Raw genomic sequence first — 18,192 nt, forward strand, 5'->3', positions numbered from 1 at the left:
CAAGTAAATCATTGCAACAAAGAAGAAAAGCAATTATCTTTTTGTTGTGTGATGCAGTGATGGAAATCTATGCACTATGTGGTTGATAAATAAGGAATCTTTATAACTTTATCAAACCTTCGCCTGTTGTGCCCTTGCTATTGCCGATACCCCTCCTGTTTTCCCTCCTGCAGCCCTGCCGCTACTCCTCGGAATACTTAGACTCCAATATCAGATTCTTTAACCCAAAAGCTTGTAGCATTTCTATCTCCCAATTGAACCCATAATTCACATCGTTGTAATGGATGTTTGGTAACAGCTTATCAGCCCAGTGTGAATATCTGATTCAACTTGAATATTCGATCTGATCTGAGTGTCTAATCCGACTTGGAATATCTGAACTGGCTTGAGGTTCCGATCTGGCCTGAGACATTGATCGGATTGGAATGTCTGGTTTGTGTTGGAATCTGGAAGGAAATTCGATATCTCATCTAACTTGGAAGATTCAGGGTATTCGAATAAGGTTATTCCACCTGGCTTAGAACATTGATAAGGTTTGAATACCTGATATGACTTGAACATTGATATATTTTGAACAGCTAATAACCTAACTTCGAACAATAACAAAAGAGTTTGATTATCAAAATCGAAATGGAACATTGAAAGCACTACACTATCAAATCCAAAGCAGAACATTACCTACCTAGTGACTATAAGGTTTGCTTGAAGTATTCGAGGCAGTGATCTGTGCATAGGCTGCATTACGTATTAGGGCATTCCACCAATTCCGAGGTCAATGAAATCAGCACACACCTCGAAAACCATTCGGAGCTGGAGTCGTATCAACAAGACATAGGGCGTTGTACTCAAATACAACGCCAAAAAAACGATCACGGGGAAGCGACGAGTTAACATAGCATCAAAGAGGAGCAATAAATGGCCAAAAATATGAACGCGCTGAGGATCGAACTCAGAACCATTTCGGTGCAGGAATCCATGAAGCTGGATCCGAACGTATGTACACATGTTGTGAACGAAATATCATAACCATTAGACCACGCGTCCGTTACATATTGTTAGGAAAAAATCCAGTTTTCGAATATATATACTCTACTCAAACTGTGGAGGAATACCAGCTACTCAGAGTTGTTGGTGGTTTGGTGGGGAATTATGCAGCAGAAAGTGGGCGCTAGGAGGAGTCGGTGGGTTCGAACCATAGCAAGGAACTCGTACTCCATACTTGGTATTATGGAATCGATCAAATTAATGCCATTCATGAAAGAGAATATCATAAATAGGAATAGGACAAGAAAAAAAAAGGGGTTGAAGTCATTCCCTTTGTCTCGACTCTCCTCAGATTTAATATGAGACGATATTGACAAGGGGCCCCGTGATTTCCCATTGTGGTGAACTTTAAAACCCCCGTGTAATCTTTGGCGGGCGCAGCAAGTCTTTAAAACTGTTAATAAAACTGCTAGACTGCTAAACTGCTAAACTGCTAAACTGCAACATACGCCGCTAGAAATTGAGTTTCACCAGCACTTAATTACCTACAGCCTGCAAAGCAGATAGATAGCATCATCAGAAGAAAGACTTTTGGATGAGCTTCGCATAATCATCCCCTCACAAATATCAAAAATCAAAAATCAAAAATCAAACATCAAACATCAAACAAACAAACTGAATTAACACATTCTTTTTTTGTTTTTGGAATTTCTTCCTCAACATTTCTTAACGGTCTACATTTCCATAACCTTGATCCCCTTCTTTCCATATCATTCGTTTGAGCTGGGATGGCTGGTCGTTTTGTGCGCGCGTCGAAATATCGTAAGCCTTGTTGCAATATCCAATATCCTATCCCCAAGAAGAGAGGCACGAGAGCAATCGCTGACCGACCGACCAAATAGGACATGTCTTTGGTAAATCATCCAAGAAGGAGGCATGCTACGATAACTTGCATATCAGTCGCAATGCATGGGATACCAATCTAATCAAGGTGGGAAAACCAATGACTCGGAAAAGTGACATAACATAGATTTGAGGAAGGAAGGTAACTCACCATCCAAAATAGGCCAATCCTGAATATCTTTCGGTCAATTGGGAAGCTAGTGGTGGAGGCGCATTCGCTGTTATTCCTTTGAATGAAAAGGGTCGTCTGCCAGAACAAATTCCATTGTTTCGAGGTCACACTGGACCGGTTCTTGATACGGATTGGTGAGTAGTCGATAAAGCGGCAGATTGGAATAAACTCTCATGGATGAATCAGGAACCCTTTCAACGATCGCATTATCGCTTCCGGATCTGATGATGGAAAGGTATTTATATGGGAGGTTCCTCAAGGTTTCTCCCTCTATCAAGACTCTGAAGAACCCGTCGATGTTGCGCCTGTCAGCAAATTGGCAGGTCATTCTAGGTATGTGCCGATAATACCGAAGGTTCGAATTGGTTCTAATAACCTGCAGGAAAGTCGGACAAGTTCTTTTCAACCCCGCGGCAAACAACATTCTCGCATCTGCATCTGGAGATTACACAGTTAAGCTATGGGATGTCGGCACCGGGAAAGCGCCTTTGACATTGAAGCACGGAGATATTGTACAAAGTTTATCATGGAGCGCGAATGGAGCTCTTATGGCCACCACTTCTCGAGACAAGAAATTACGCATTTGGGACACTCGACAAGAGAGACCTGCACACGAAGGACCTGGACATACTGGCGCAAAGAATAGCAGAGTTGTATGGATGGGTGAACATAATCGCGTGGCTACTACCGGATTCTCCAAGATGAGTGATCGTCAATTGGCTTTGTGGGATGTTGGTAACGCCAAGCAACCAATTGGAGGGTTCACCGTTTTGGACTCTATCTCGGGTGTCTGCATGCCTTTCTGGGGTAGGTGACATTTCTGAATCATGCTGAATCGATACTAACGATCATCTAGATGATGGTACTCAATGTTTGTACTTGGCAGGCAAAGGGTAAGTTCATAGGCAGGTACCGGAGAGAAACTAGCTAACAATATTAGTGACGGTAACATTCGATACTATGAATATGAGAACGACAAGTTCGAATTTTTGTCCGAATATAAGTCTAGTGATCAACAACGTGGTATCGCATTCCTTCCTAGACGTGGTATTAATGTAAGTGGTTGTCATTTTGTATCTTCCGCATACCTATTCTAATCAAAATCTAGGTTCACGAGAACGAAGTCATGAAGGGATTTAAAACCGTCAATGACCAATATGTTGAGCCTATCTCTTTCACAGTTCCTCGCCGTGCCGAAGTCTTCCAATCTGATATCTACCCACCTGCAATTGGTTTGAAACCTGCAGTTACTGCTGAGGAATGGCTTGCTGGTAAAGATGGAATTCCTGCCAAGATCGATTTGGAAAGTGTATATGAAGGAAACGCCCCAGTTGAGGTCCCATCCGATTATAAGCCACCTGTCGCTGCACCAGCCCCAACCCCAGCCCCAACAAAGACCGCACCTCCAAAGGCAGAGCCTGAACCAGCTCCAGTCGCACAAAGGGCACCTCCACCAACTATGTCTGAACAAAAGGGTTCCATTTCCGCCATGGCCTCCAAATTCCAAGATGATGAGGAGGATGAAGCCGATGATAATTCTAGCTTCGAGGAGATTCAAAAGCCAATTCAAAAGTCCGTTCCAGCTGCAGCGAAGCCAGAACCAATCAAGCCCGCTCCAACTAAGGTCACACCACCAAAGCCATCCCCTGTATCTCAAGCAACACCGACATCATTCGAGCCTGCAGCAAAGGCTACCCCAGCCACTATCGCTACCTCTTCCGGTCCTATTTCCGCGGTTGGTGCTTCCCAACCATCCCCAACCTCGGTTGGTGTCGAAGATTCCCTAGCAGAAATTAAGCAACTTTTGGAAGCCCAAACTAAAACTATTACGGCACAAACGGAGAAAATTGGTCTATTGACTCAAGAGGTTGATACATTGAAGATGAGAGTTGGTCCTGGTGATCAAAGTGAAAGAATTAGACAGTTGGAGTTGGAGTTGGAAGCTGCTAAGTCTTAAATATGGGATTTAGTTGCGGGAGTGTGGTGTGCTTGGGCGGTTTTGAGGAGTGGAAAAGAGGAGAGAGTACATTACATGACGCGGGTAGTTTTCAGGTTTTAGAGCGATAGGCGAATTTATGATTCAAAGGTGTTTCCTTCTTATGAGGGCTATCATTTGAGTGAATTTAAGATATCTGTAATTGAACGATAGGTCTACTGAACGATCAAAGATGCAGGTATGTGGGTGTCGTAGCCTAGTCTAAATGGGCATAACAGGTCCATACATTTGGGATTACATTGTCTCTTTTTGACTGCCTTCATTATCTAACTACAAACTGTACACACCCTCGTAATTCAGGTCTAACCTATACACTCTATCTTTCTTGTTCAACTCTATTGTATATATACAACATACTCTCGTTCTTCAACCCCAAATGATTCATTCAGCCCGCTTCAAATCCTGTTTCTCAATAGATGCTCCTCTCCTTCTGCTGATTCGTTTCATACTCCTCTCCTCGTCTTGGGCTGTTCGCTCGCTAGATAACACTTAGTCTTTGATGTGTCTTTTCTTGTCCCCTATTACTATTACGTTTCTGATTGATGTTGTGTGTTCTATGGGTATCAAGTAAGTATTATCAAATCTTTGGTTTGGGAAGTAGGAAGAGTGAATGTAAGAAAGAGGGGAAGGAAGAGGGGAAGTAGAAATTACTACCCGAGCACGAGATACTATACTATACCTCTAGATTCTTCATATCGCTGAATATCAACTGAGAATTCAAAAGATAATCATATATGACTAGAGCTTGGAACTCGGAGGGGTCGGCTCGGGGCAAAGGGGGTGTATAATGTGGATACTCTTTTCTCCTCTTCCCTTATTATGGTGATTCTTACTTTTGTTTATATGATTTTGGCTAAATAGATTGTATAATTGGAAGTTGAACTAGATTTAAATCACTTGATTAGGTAGGTAGAATTAGTTTGTTTGAGCTTGAGCTGTATCACGTGATTTTTAGAACCCAGTCACATTGTTGAAAAATCGAATGGTTGTGAACCATGCCCTGAAACTCTTTCACTACCACCTACTTATAGTACATCGTATCAACACAATACTTTCAGGCATAATGAGGAGAAGGATCATTATTTACACGCAGAAACTACACGACAAAGTAAGAAATTCTGTCGTTCAATCCAAGATATCAAGGGTTGGATTCATTCAAGAAGCCGGGCTTCATTTTCTTCACTCGACCCCGTCATTTAATGTATGACATCTTGACGGAAGTTACCGTGAGAAGTCTCTCATGCCACGCTACCGCGTGCCTGGATTGACCTTCTGAAGATATGCAAAAGTTTGTTACTCCGGAAAATGATATTAAGTGGTCTACACTGTTCAGTACATGCCACCTATGGTAGTTGATTATCAACGATTGTACACTTCAATCTTACTCAGAAATTCGTCGATAAGCATTGTTTCAGGACAAAAGCAATCTTGATAGTAATTAAGATTCGAATAACGCAATATCGTCGGTATTTACAAGATCTATTCAAGCCGTGGCTCGCCCAGGAAAGGAACGTAAGAGGCTAAAAAGTTCCCTTCGGAAACATGATTTCCTATCCCTTTGACTTAGATTCATCAGTATCAGTGGCTGAAATGGTTTGCTATAAGCTTCATTCCTTAGCGAATGTTTTGTAGATCACAAACGTCTTTTTCTGTGTTTCCTTTGGTCGGCGCGCTTCAAGAATGCTTGGATATCCACATCACATATTTCGCGAAATGCACGCGCTTGGAGGAGGGGGGTTAGATGAATGCCTCTGTTTATAATCTGAGTGTTCTACTAGAATGATAGATTTCTACGCCTGTCAAGTTAAGTTACGCTTGATGTACTTTTGTTCTCGCTGCGCTCTCTCATTTTGCGCTTCTCGTTTTACAGTCGGTCATTCATCAACCTGTCCTTAATTGGACCATCACAATCTTTTCACCTCTAAGATGTTTGTTCGCAATGCTGCAGTTTGGGCTGTGGCTCTAAGTGTTACTGTCTCGACGGTTTTGAGCGAGAGCGCTGTTAGTGAAAAGGTCGCGAGAGCTGAAGGAGACGATAGCATGTACGTTTGTCTCTGAAATTCCATGTCTGGTTGAAGGCATCAGTTTGAAGATAATAGTTGCTGATAAAGACTTTGATGTTATAGAGCAAACCATTTTTTGTTTTCCACAAACCCCAATGACTCCAATGGCCATTCTATAGCCGATCTCTTTGATTCGGATGGGGATGAGGATGATGACTCGATCTCTGACTTTATTTCGCAATTACTTGGGGGGAACGGTGGAAATCTCGGCTCGGGAGGTGGTCCTGGCAATAATAATCCTGGGAATAACAATCCAGGAGGGAACAACAATCCAGGGAACAACAATCCAGGGAACAACAATCCAGGAGGCAACAATAACCCTAGAGGCAATAATAACCCTAGTGGGAATAACAACCCCGGAGGCAATAATAATCCAGGAGGGAACAACAATCCAGGAGGGAACAATAATCCAGGAGGGAACAATAATCCAGGAGGTAATAACAATCCAGGAGGCAATAACAATCCAGGAGGCCCAGGTGGCAATACTCCTGGCAACCCCGGAAGCGGAGGGTCGAATGGATTCCCCAACTTCCCCGGCTTCCCTGGCTTTGGAAATGGCGGAGGCTTAGGAAACAATGGAGGTGGTGGGAATGGAGGTTCAAATGGATTTCCAAACTTTCCTGGCTTCCCTGGCCTTGGAAACGGTGGTGGTTCAAATAACAACCCAGGAAACAATAATCCAGGAAACAATGGGGGTAATGGAGGTGTAAAAAATGGACAATGGTCTCCCTATACTCCACTTATCCTATTTCTACGAGGCGAAGGAGCCAATGCAGCGTATATTTCCCAAATTTTAAACAGGTTGGATGCTGCCGCCCTTGCCGCCTTTCTACGTAGAGCTGGATTTGCTTCTCTCGCCGAGTTTCAACAGGAGGCTGCTGCAGGTCTAATCTCAATTGGCGACTTCCTAACCTTTTTAGATGCACTCTCACGCTATTGGTTCTTACAACTGTTGGGCTTTCCGTTCATTATTGGCTTTCCGTTCCCACCTGTATCTCCAAGTGCAACTAGTTCTCTAACTACAGTAATCCCAACTACGAGCGTTGGTATTATTGGAGGTATTACGACTACTACTACTACCACTACTAGTACGATACCTACGTCATTCATTCTTCCTAGCCCTTCAACCTCCTCCACTCGAACTTCCTCCACCCGAGCCATTATTGGCGGACCTTCGACCTCATCATCTTCCTCGACCAGAGCTATTGCTGGTCCTTCAACTTCTTCTACCAGAAGTATTGTAGGAGGTAGTACTTCAAGTACAGTATCATCTACCTCCACAAACTTGATAGCAACTTTCAGAACATCCACCACTAGCTCTTCAACCAGCGCACTTGGAGCAGGTAGTTCATCACCGACCTCTTCGCGTGGTTCTACTCAAGGACTTGGATCACCATCTGGCTCCAGTTCCGTATGATTTCTCATTTTATCCTATCGATAACAACGGAAGCTAATTTTAAACAGTCATCAAAACGAGTGGATGCCTTGTCCACAAGTTCTTCGCTCCGTTCCAGTACTAGCTCCGTATGATTTTTTCTTGTATCCCTTGGAGTTGAAGGATACTAACAAGCTGATAGTCGCCATCTTCATCCCGCACTTCTGCCTCGGCCATCGGCCTTGAGGCTAGCTCTACTACATCTCGGGTAATAATCACTCCCATAATATCCATAACATAGTACAATTCTTTTTTTAAAAAATACTTACATCTGTTTAGTCATCATCCTCGTCTTCTCAAAGTACCTCAGCCGTAGGCATTGTGGCAAGCTCCACCTCGACTAGGGTAAGAATGATTTCCAATTTTCTCTCAATATCACTAATATCACCACACAAATGCTAAGGTTTGTAGACATCATCTTCCTCTTCCTCTTCTCGTAGCTCTACTTCAGCCGTAGGCCTGGGCGCAAGTTCTACTTCATCTCAGGTACATATTCCTTTCTTGTTTGAAAAGTTCGATGAGTTTTAACTATTTATCTAGTCATCTACCTCAAGTAGTATTTCTTCAACCCTTTTGGCTGTCGTTAGCTCCAGTACTAGCCGGGTAACTTCTATTTTCCCTTACTGTTTAATTCTGTCGATATGTATTAATATGTTCTATAGTCGTCTTCTTCCAGTTCACGCACCTCGTCTTCTACCCAATTGGTAAGTCCTGCATATTTACCTCACATATTTCTCTATACATAATACTAACACTATCAAAAGGGCCTTGGTGCTACTACTAGTACCTCAAGATCCACCACCCTTTTCTCGTCCTCCACAACTTCATCCACCAGCTCCATTCGCCCAACTACGAGTGTCGCCTCTGGTTTATTAGTATCACCCAATGGAAGATGTGGACCTCAATCTGATTCCTTATACACGTGCCAAGGAAGTCCTAATGGGAATTGTTGTTCGAGATTTGGATTCTGTGGCCGTGAAGCTGAATGGTGCACGGGGGGTTGCAACCCTGCTTTTGGAACCTGTGGGCTGGGGCAGTACCAAGGATCAGCAACTTCGAGGAGTTCAACAGCTGTGGTAAGTCCTACATTCTTTTGTCAACGCGATACGTGCTAATTAGTATAGGGCCTTGTTGGAACTTCTAGTTCTACTTCTAGATCATCATCTAACTCTAGATCTTCCTCGTCATCCCCTGTTGTATGTATCACTCCAGTTATTGGTATGGCAAGTTCTAAAATAGATAAATAGGGCCAAGGATTGAGCACCAGTTCTACAAGAGCAGCCACACTAAGCACCAGTTCAATTGCACAGCTTATCGGAGCATCCAGTTTACTTCTAGATCTTCTTCGTCCACCGCTGTGGTAAGTCCTATAATGTTCAAATTTTGTCTTTCATTTGCTTTTGAGGGTGAATGTTAATTTCCTTACAGGGCCAGGAATTAAGTACTAGTTCAACACGAGCAAATACTTCAACCTCTGTTTCTACAGCACAGCTTGTGGCCGGAACGTCCATTTCTACTTCCAGCTCAACCAGAGCACCTACTTTAAGTACCAGCTCGACAGCACAACTTGTTGGTACTTCCAGTTCCACTTCTAGATCTTTGTCAACATCCGCTGCGGTCAGTGGTTTTTTCCTCTAATTTTAACCCGTCTTCTTTAAATCTATGATGATATTGATATAAATATTAGGGTCAAGGATTGAGCACTAGCTCAACAAGAGTATCCACCTCATCATCTAGCACAAGACCAATTGCCGCCACGATTAGCACAAGCTCAACACGCTCATCCACAGCTTTCGCAGCTACCGCCAGCGCTTGTAGACCGGTCCCAGCCCCGCCTAATACCCTCGCATCAACCGCAGCCGACTGCTGTCAATACTACACCACCAGACCCGGTGACAAATGTGCCAGCATTGCCGCTCGTCCTGGCATTCCCGGCTTGAATGTAGTTGTTCTAGCTCTTCTCAACCCAAGCTTGAGATGTATGGGACAAGGACCTCAAGTTGGTGTCAACATATGTGTTCTAAATATCCCATTATCCCTCGTATCCAACATAGTATCACCAGGTGATTCCCCATCCGTAACTTCTTCGACTATCGCAACTCCAAGCCCATCTCAGACAGTGCCTTCAAGCTTCTTTATCCAGGCTCAAAATTCTGGAACCTTAGCTGATGGCACGAGTCTTATGATTCAACAAGCTGCGGAATATTTTGCTGGCTTTAATTTGCCTTATGGTCAATCAGTTTTCCCATTCACGTATGATCCTGCTACCGGATACTTGACATCGGGTCTATATATCCTATGGGCTACAGCATCGTATTCGCCTCCATCCATTAAGGTTGCTCCAGTTGGTTTTACAGGATGTGTAGTTCCTGCTTGGCCTTTGGTTTGTAGCATAGATGGCAATTTGAAGGTGGCGTGTACGGCTAATGGCAATGTTTATGAGAAATTTTACCTCATAAATGGTATGTTATCACTTTCCGGGTCTCTAGGTACTATGCCGAGACATTTGTATGAGAAGAAATATACTAACACAGTAATAGCAAACAATGACGGACAAACCGAACTCGCTATTGGAAATGGCGCAACGACAAGTTCACTCATTGTTGCGCCAGTTGATCTTTACATTATTGCTAATGAGGAGGAGGAATAGGTCAAGGCTTCGAGGGGGTACACTCTTTCAACGTGATGGGGGGTAATCGTATCATTCTTATTGATCTCCTTCTCTTTCGAATTTCCTTGGCTCTGACTGGTTGGTTTCTGATTGGAGTATCTATGGTTGGCTAGGCGGATGACTTGAAGGAGATATATGAATGTCTTTTAGGACTAGAAAATCTATGTGTTAATTTGGTGTAGCTTTATCTGGATACTATGACTAATTATTCGAAATCTTGGAATGAAATCTCGTAGCCTGATAAAGTTATAGAGGTTTGTGGTTCTGTGATTTTATTTCTTTAATGATACCCCTATAACTCGCGACGTTCTCCTATGTACTGCAATTGCCGAGTTTTGAATACTGACGCTTCGAGTTTTGCTGGATTTCTTATATACATATTTCAAGTACATAATTTCGACGTTCTACAGACTGATTCATAGGTTCATCTCTCTAACTACTCCAAGTAATTAGTCCACCAGGTCTTTGGTTTGGCTTAGTAGCCAATCAATGATTATTACACATTTTCTGTACTATACTATTAATCATCATGATCTACACCACCATTCCTTCTTTTTCACTTCTAGAAGCTTAAAAATCATCTAAACATTTGAACTTTAACGTCAATTCAAATTCATATCCAAAACCCTGCCACAACACATACACAAAATTGCATCTCGCTAAGCGGGGCTGCGGGGAGCAAACCCCCTGTACCCCGCCATCCTTCAACCAACCTGAACGTGCAAAACCTTATAATTCGTACGTAATACCGCGAACGAATTAAATCTCTTCTCAGACTAAATCAAGCACGCCATTTGCATCACGAATTTTTCTGTCAATTATTCGTCATCGGGGGTTACTTATTTCTTCGAGAGTATTTCAAAATCATGGAGAAAATCACCTGCATATTCTTATCTTCCTGCATACGCATCATTTTCTTCTACTACACTCATTCTTGACAGCACAGATGAAATAAGAGATCGACATTCTCTACCCTCGTCTCAAGATGTCAAATTCTCGTCACCAGTCAAAAAATGATAATATCCACGTGATCGACCACACCAAAGACGCCGAAGCAAACCATCTTCACCATGACGACCACGAGCGTCCCATCATCGCAGATAAACTCGCTCGTTCCCTCTCAGCCCGTCAAGTACAGATGATAGCCATCGGCGGCACAATCGGCACAGGTCTCTTTCTCGGCACGGGAAAATCACTCGCGACAGGTGGTCCGGCATCAATTCTCATCGCGTATCTCATCGTTGGGTTTATCGTTATGCTAACGATGCTTTCTTTGGGGGAAATGGCTGCATTTGTTCCCATTGCGGGAAGTTTCTGTACTTTTGCAGGTAGATATGTAGATGATGGATTGGGGTTTGCTCTGACGTGGAATTATTGGTTTAATGATGCGGTCAGCACGGCATCGGATTTGGTCGCGCTGCAGTTGGTTTGGGCGTATTGGGGAGATACTGGATTGCCGGGTTGGGGATTGGCGTTGATTTTTTGGGCGTTGTTGGTTTTGGCTAATATTATTACGGTTAAGGCTTATGGAGAGGTGAGTTTGGGATTTTGGGATGGGATTGATGGATAGATGCTGACTGGGTGGGTGGTAGCTTGAGTATTGGTTGAGTTTGTTGAAAGTGGTTACTATTACGGTATGTGATTTTCGTTTTTCTTGATTTCATAGGTTCAAGTGTGTTCATCTGGACGAACAGCTGGTATCCCAATTCTCTCGAATAAAACGAGACATGAATGAGAATGTTATACAAGGTTACTGCTTGAATAATGATATCAATCCAGCTTTTGATACCCATTCAAAGTTGAAAGGGATCAATAAATCTAAAGCTTTTGAGTGTTTATGTTTAATATTCAAAAGTAATGATTGTTTTATTTGATGGTGGATATGAAAGAAAAACATGTTTTCAGTGCTTCGGAGCTTTCGGTTTTATCGAAGAGTGCTGACACTTCTCCAGATCTTCATAATTCTAGGAATTGTAGTCAATTGTGGAGGTAATACTTCTCATACATATCTCGGAGCCCACTATTGGTATATTGGCGACGCACCCTTCGTAGGAGGAATCGGTGGATTTGCATCCGTCTTCGTAACCGCATCTTTCGCATGTCAGTAACCCCTTTCCCAGACAACCCTTCCCCCAAACTAATTCCTCTCCAGACGGCGGCACCGAATCTATCGCCATAACCGCCGGTGAAACCAAAAACCCCACCAAAAACCTCCCTCGCGTAGTGAAAAACGTCTTCTGGCGAATCCTAATCTTCTACATCCTATCCGTCTTCCTCATCGGTCTCAACATCCCCTACAACTATCCTGGACTCTCTAGCAAAACAACCACCACCTCCCCATTTACCCTCGTATTCCAAAAAGTCGGCGCCAAAGCCGCAGGCTCCTTCATGAACGCTGTCATCCTCACCTCCGTCATCTCAGCAGGTAACCATGCCCTCTTCGCCGGAACACGACTTCTCTACACCCTTTCCGTCGATCGACACGCGCCCCAATTCTTTGGGAAACTCAACCGCAACAAAGTCCCCTGGGTCGCAGTCCTAGCTACGAGCGCCATCAGCGGTCTCTGTTTCGGAGCTAGTTTTATCGGCGCGGGACAATTATGGACCTGGCTGCAGAATCTCGTAGGGGTCAGTAATCAACTAGCCTGGATCGCTATCGGCGTAACCTCGATTCGGTTCCGCGGGGCATTAGAACTGCAGGGAAAAACACATCTCTTACCATATAAAAATTGGACGTATCCGTGGGGACCGTGGATCTGTGTGCTTGCTAATGTGGTGATTGTGCTAGTGCAGGGATGGAGTTGCTTCAGTCCGACTTTTAGCGCGGTGGATTTTGTGAGCTTCTACATTGAGCTGCCGATTATGGCGGTGATGTGGTTGGGCTGGAAGTGGTGGAAGGGGACGAAGGTGGTGGGGTACGAGGAGATGGATTTGCAGACTGATGTGCATGTTGCCGGGGAGGAGGATGAGAAGGAGAGGGAGAGGGAGAGGACGGCGAGGGGGAAGGTGGAGAGGGTTTTGAGGTGGATCTTTTAGAGTCGTGTATGCATAGAGTGAGGTTAATTTTGAGAGTAGACGTTCTGGGGTATATAGTTGTGGTTTTATCAGTGATATGTCCTCAATGTGCATTGATGTTTCTTTTGACAAGTCAATCGCCCACTAGTGGGTGCATAGATTGACGGGACACTTCCCAACTTTCAAAAATTTTGACAAATTCATTCTTCAATTGTTTGATATTAGAATTTATTCTTTGATTGTTTCATTTCGAATGAACAATTACAATAATTCTTAAAATATAAAATTGAATATATCAAGAGATACCTACGAGTCCATTTTTGGATTGTCCCGTCAGTCTGTACATCCACTGGTGCGCCCTAAAACTGAGAATTGCCACATGAACAAATTTTCAACCTTCCCAATTCTCAATTAAACGAATCAAAAAGCTTTCAATCCATTCATTTATTCCACAACTCCAATCAATGTTCCTAAATCCAGTGTTCTCAAACCCTCACCCTAAGATTCCATCTCAAGATCTATCCGCAAGATTTAAATCCTTATCCCCCCCGTGCCCCCCTTCCCTTTTCTAGAGGGGAAGTCTGATGCATATAGTATGTATGTGAGGTATACATAAGAATGAGAATGAAATGAAATGAAATGAAATCAAAAGCCCCCATCCTTCTTATCTAAATTTTTCTACATGTCAAGTTATGTCAAGTGACGACTTTGTTTATTTGTTTGAGAAGTGAGATTACTGGGGAGATTTTGTATGTATGTGAAGGAACCTGGGAACTGGGATGGTGGTTGTAAGTCAGTGGATGGATATGTATATGTACGCCTACCTTCTGTAATAAAGCTAGCGAAGGGGTTTAGCGAGTAGAGGGGGATGAATAGGATAGGCTAGTTGGATAGATGACTGTGATGAGATGATAAAGTATCACGCAATAGATCACTCTATCGATAGAAATCTCGCAGAGAAAGATGTGTAAACTCCAAAAAAGTAGATTACATTCGAAATGAGTTTTTAATTTCTTGACACTTTAATTTCGTTACAATTTGCAAATCACGTATCGATCAATAAATCAATCACAAGAGAAGATAAGATAAGAAGTTATTCAGAAAATCCATTATATATTGCATTTGACAAAATATGATCCGAAAATCATGCGCCGTTATCGGCTAAAAATTATACATAAAGGAGTGACAAGAAATTTTCGTCTCAGGTGAGACATTAGCGCATTAAAAAAGTCCTCTTTGCTTTGTGTTCCATCCGACCTCATCCGATCCATCCTATCCAATCCCATTCCGTCTCATTTTATCCTATCCTCCTTTTTAATACTTCTCACCATCTCGCCATCTCGCCATCTCTCATTATCCTCTCCCATTCCCAGCTATCAATTCCATATTTAGTTAAGAGTATAACTGTACGAGCTCTCGCAAGTCCAGCTATCGGAACCATGTTGACCAGGGTTATAGGTAGCCTGGTTGCTGGAGTAGGATTGAGCGAACAAGGCGCAGTAGGTACCCATTGGCTTTCCATTCTTCTTCAACATGTAGGAGTTGAAGAATTTGCATTGGAATGGAGAGTAGTTCAAGAACTTGTAGATCATTTGCATCCACCAGGAGATGAGGGAAAGATTCTTAGCGTTCTGGGCCGTAGCATAGCCGGAGCAGACAGCGGGGTTGTATGGACCGGGGAAGAAGGCTTGTCCCAAGCAGGTGCTTGGGTGAGAGTGTCCCATGCTTCCACCACCGCATTGTTGAGCTGGCTTCCAGCCTGGCTGTGGTGCGGGAGTGACGGTCTTGGAGTATCCGTTGGAACCGGTGATGACGACTTGGAAATCAGTGCGCATTTGACCGGTGTTGGTGGCGGATTCAGTAGAGACGCCGGAGCCCCAGAGAGTACACTTGTAGTTGGTGATGGAGGCTGGGTTTGGGCAGTCATCAGATGGATTCATGTAAGGATCACGCTCAACGTAGATGTTGAAACCTGTGCAGAGGGAGGTGCTGTCACAGAGGGTACCGCACTGAGCGACATCGTAGCTGGTGAAGGTGGTGAGTCCGAGATAGGTGACAGCAGTTACTGCAGCGTTGAGATCAACGAAGGATTGAGTGTAACCGGAGGGAGTGGCGGCATTCTTGGCGTCAGTGTGAAATTGAGTATAAGCGAGGAAAGCATCAACGGTATCTGGTTGGACCTTTGGTCCATAACCATCTGGTTGAATTGCGCATGCTTTGCTGACATCTGGGGTGGTTTCTGGTACAGCAGCCGTAGAAGAAGTAGGAACACTGTTTTGGGTTGTAGTTGAGGTGGGAGTGCTCTTAGCAGTTGTGCTGGCGGCTTCTCCACTCCCTCCATTACCCCATCCACCACTTCCACCACTTCCTCCATTACTCCATCCACCATTTCCTCCCCATCCACCATTTCCACCGTAACCCCAGTAGGTACGTTTGACATTTTGCGAAGCAGTTGCTGAAGCAGTAGCAAGACCGGTAGCCTTAGCAGATCCTGAAGCGGAAGCAGCAGCGTGGTCGATGACTATAGATTCTTTGGTGGCAGTTGGGGCTGGACCAGTGATAGTTGGAAGAGCAATAGCATTGATGGCGTCAAAATTGATGTTTTGAGGAGCTGGTTTGGCTACAGCAAGAGCTGCAAAGCCTGCAATAAGGAGTGCGGAAGAATGCATTTTAAACAATGGGAGCGATGTGAAGAAAGAAGAGTGTAAGGAATGATTGTGAATGTTGGATGATGAGAAAAAGAAAGTAGAGGGAAAGATCAACCTAGATATATGATTTAATTGAAGTATAGGGAGGACCCTCGAGTAACGAAGAATGTAAACTAGTGAGTGCAAAGTAGGCTTCATCGTAGAAGAGAGGCAAGCTCTCAGGCGACTAGCTCATGGAAGGAAATGAGAAACCGAAGAAAGAATTTTCAAGTCAGCTAGATAGTACCCGTTCATCTGGATTCTTCATCGCCTAGTTCTCTGATGCTAGAATCGCTTGGATTTTCCTCAACTACGTCGAGCTGCCAATTTGACAAATGTTCCCGCAATCAAAAGAATGTGTAACTCACTGGCAAATAAGCGATGAGTGTGATAAAAGACGCTTTGAGGAATTAGTGCTCATGCTAAAAACTTTAGTGTCGTTAATCCTTGGGAACGCCCGGTGCACTCAGTAAGGTACCCACCGCTTTGAACTCTCTCAATGCAGGTACCAGATGCTTTCCCGTGCGGACCAATGTTCATTTTTGGACGAAAAAAGCTTAAAAAGGATTTCCTTCTCGCCTCTTCGGGTACTAGCGTTAGTCTATAAACATATTATGATTAATGGAGCTTAGTGTGAGGAACAAATTTCGTAGCCGCGCCGCAACAAGCCATGTGTTTGTTGTGTGTGGTCAAAGTTTTGGACAATAGCAACCATAGTATCTAGAAGTTGCTTTGATACTAGAGCTTGAAAGGCATCAACACCCGTGTATGCACACCTATCGGAGATTGCATGTAGTCTGTGTAGTCTCTATTTTGGCACATATCAATCGGACAGTTTTGTAGTGTGAATGATGTCCTTAATTTCGATGGATGTAGGGTCGGTATAGTATGATCGGTCCCCTTTCTTTGAAACATATCTAGTATACCAAGGCTAATACTCCTTGCGGCTTCTGGCGTCTGCCGGATTGGATAATCCTAAGCTCAACCATAAATATGAACTTTCGATATAGATGGTCTTGGCGTTCGGTAAGCACTTCCGAGGAACATTAGTCTTGAAAGAGAGCCTGAACTCAGCAGGCTGTGATGAAATTCTTTGGGTCACATGACTTTTGTCGAATGCTTCTCAATTTGTTTCTTTACATATCCCTTGGGGCTGTGCCTTCAAGTTGATCGTGTATACTTCTTCACGATGAGGAAGCAACATCGAGATTCATTGTTCGTTAATCAACGATTAGTTCGATCGAGAACGGAAATCATTTATGATTACCTTACTAGAGGAAGGCTCAACCTGATAGTTTGGAAGTCCAAGAAGCATCCAGAATCCAGAATCCAGAGATGATACCGAAGGATTTGAGATTGAATTTCAAATGGACAAAGTTTTCGTCCTTTTGTCCTTTGACATTCATTGAGAAATGTGCAAAATTATCCGACACTCTAAAAAGCTTGAGATGACCGATTTGACTTGCTGCACTGTCATTGATCGAACGGCATTCTGGCTGTATAGAAGCAGTAGTTCCAATACGGCCAATTCCATCATGTGGCATATCTTTTCCACTAAATGGGGTCCATTCTTTTCGAGGATTATCCCTTTGCAGAGTATACATCCTAGTCCCAAGGAGGACATCCTGAGGTACATCCGTGAATTCGTATCTTCGATGATGGACTTCTCGGGGTTCTGGTGAATCTTTGATCTTTGATTCTTCGTCGAACCGAGAAGATGATGATGATGATGATGATGGAGAACCCTTGGTGAAGATCCGAACCAATTCTCTTTGGGATTAGCTCATTTCATACACACGTGCCCAATGCTCTCTGATGTGGACGGGCGAGAAAGGCGGCATTCGATCACTCATCCAATCATTCAATCACTCATCCAATCATTTAATCACTCAAATGGAATCATATTGAACCCATTTTATCAATCATCCATCTTGACGTAAAAATCTCATAGAATATATAGATAAATAGCCAAAAAAAAGACTAGACGCCAATCACGTGGATCTACTTCTTGATTCATGATAATGATTACTACCTAGGTACCTACCTAGGTATCTGAATTGATATCAAACTATTGAAAAGATTGTAACCTTATATTTTAGGCATCCCGGTTCTTCTTTCTTCGGTCTGCGGGAGACGTGCGTAGTGCTCTCTCAGCTCAGCCCACTCATAGGTTCATCAGAAACAACTTCACAAATCACTTTGGCCGTCATATCTTCAACCTCACTGTCAAAGCATGCGACTTGCCGACCTCCGTCATCTATTCACC

The 18,192-nt window shown here is 43.5% G+C and overlaps 5 protein-coding genes across 5 annotated transcripts; 3 read left to right on the forward strand and 2 right to left on the reverse strand.

Annotated features, from left to right (window-relative positions):
* Positions 1-1,772: 1,772 nt before the first annotated feature.
* Positions 1,773-4,016, forward strand: EAF01_011605 (uncharacterized protein; the record flags this gene model as incomplete). Its single annotated transcript, XM_038919863.1, has 8 exons — positions 1,773-1,806; positions 1,887-1,975; positions 2,051-2,193; positions 2,246-2,392; positions 2,442-2,866; positions 2,916-2,952; positions 3,000-3,114; positions 3,168-4,016. The coding sequence occupies 8 exons, from the start codon at positions 1,773-1,775 to the stop codon at positions 4,014-4,016; spliced, it is 1,839 nt and encodes a 612-aa protein (XP_038764567.1).
* A 1,965-nt stretch (positions 4,017-5,981) lies between these two features.
* EAF01_011606 (uncharacterized protein) lies at positions 5,982-10,203 on the forward strand (the record flags this gene model as incomplete). The annotated part of the gene is made up of 14 exons (XM_038919864.1): positions 5,982-6,097; positions 6,182-7,529; positions 7,583-7,642; positions 7,696-7,761; positions 7,833-7,898; positions 7,965-8,039; positions 8,094-8,156; positions 8,216-8,257; positions 8,318-8,629; positions 8,678-8,749; positions 8,801-8,913; positions 8,982-9,170; positions 9,241-10,015; positions 10,094-10,203. The coding sequence occupies 12 exons, from the start codon at positions 5,982-5,984 to the stop codon at positions 8,992-8,994; spliced, it is 2,346 nt and encodes a 781-aa protein (XP_038764568.1). The 3' UTR covers positions 8,995-9,170; positions 9,241-10,015; positions 10,094-10,203.
* An 879-nt stretch (positions 10,204-11,082) lies between these two features.
* On the forward strand, positions 11,083-13,260 carry EAF01_011607 (uncharacterized protein; the record flags this gene model as incomplete). The annotated part of the gene is made up of 4 exons (XM_038919865.1): positions 11,083-11,758; positions 11,817-11,858; positions 12,177-12,324; positions 12,377-13,260. The coding sequence occupies exons 1-4, from the start codon at positions 11,210-11,212 to the stop codon at positions 13,258-13,260; spliced, it is 1,623 nt and encodes a 540-aa protein (XP_038764569.1). The 5' UTR covers positions 11,083-11,209.
* Positions 13,261-14,627: 1,367 nt separating this feature from the next.
* Positions 14,628-15,908, reverse strand: EAF01_011608 (uncharacterized protein; the record flags this gene model as incomplete). The annotated part of the gene is made up of 1 exon (XM_038919866.1): positions 14,628-15,908. The coding sequence occupies one exon, from the start codon at positions 15,906-15,908 to the stop codon at positions 14,628-14,630; it is 1,281 nt and encodes a 426-aa protein (XP_038764570.1).
* A 1,301-nt stretch (positions 15,909-17,209) lies between these two features.
* Positions 17,210-17,767, reverse strand: EAF01_011609 (uncharacterized protein; the record flags this gene model as incomplete). Its single annotated transcript, XM_038919867.1, has 2 exons — positions 17,210-17,694; positions 17,725-17,767. The coding sequence occupies 2 exons, from the start codon at positions 17,765-17,767 to the stop codon at positions 17,210-17,212; spliced, it is 528 nt and encodes a 175-aa protein (XP_038764571.1).
* Positions 17,768-18,192: the final 425 nt, after the last annotated feature.

This window comes from Botrytis porri (assembly GCF_014898465.1).
Source record: "Botrytis porri strain MUCL 3234 chromosome Unknown BPOR_023, whole genome shotgun sequence".
Taxonomy (NCBI): Eukaryota; Fungi; Ascomycota; class Leotiomycetes; order Helotiales; family Sclerotiniaceae; genus Botrytis; species Botrytis porri.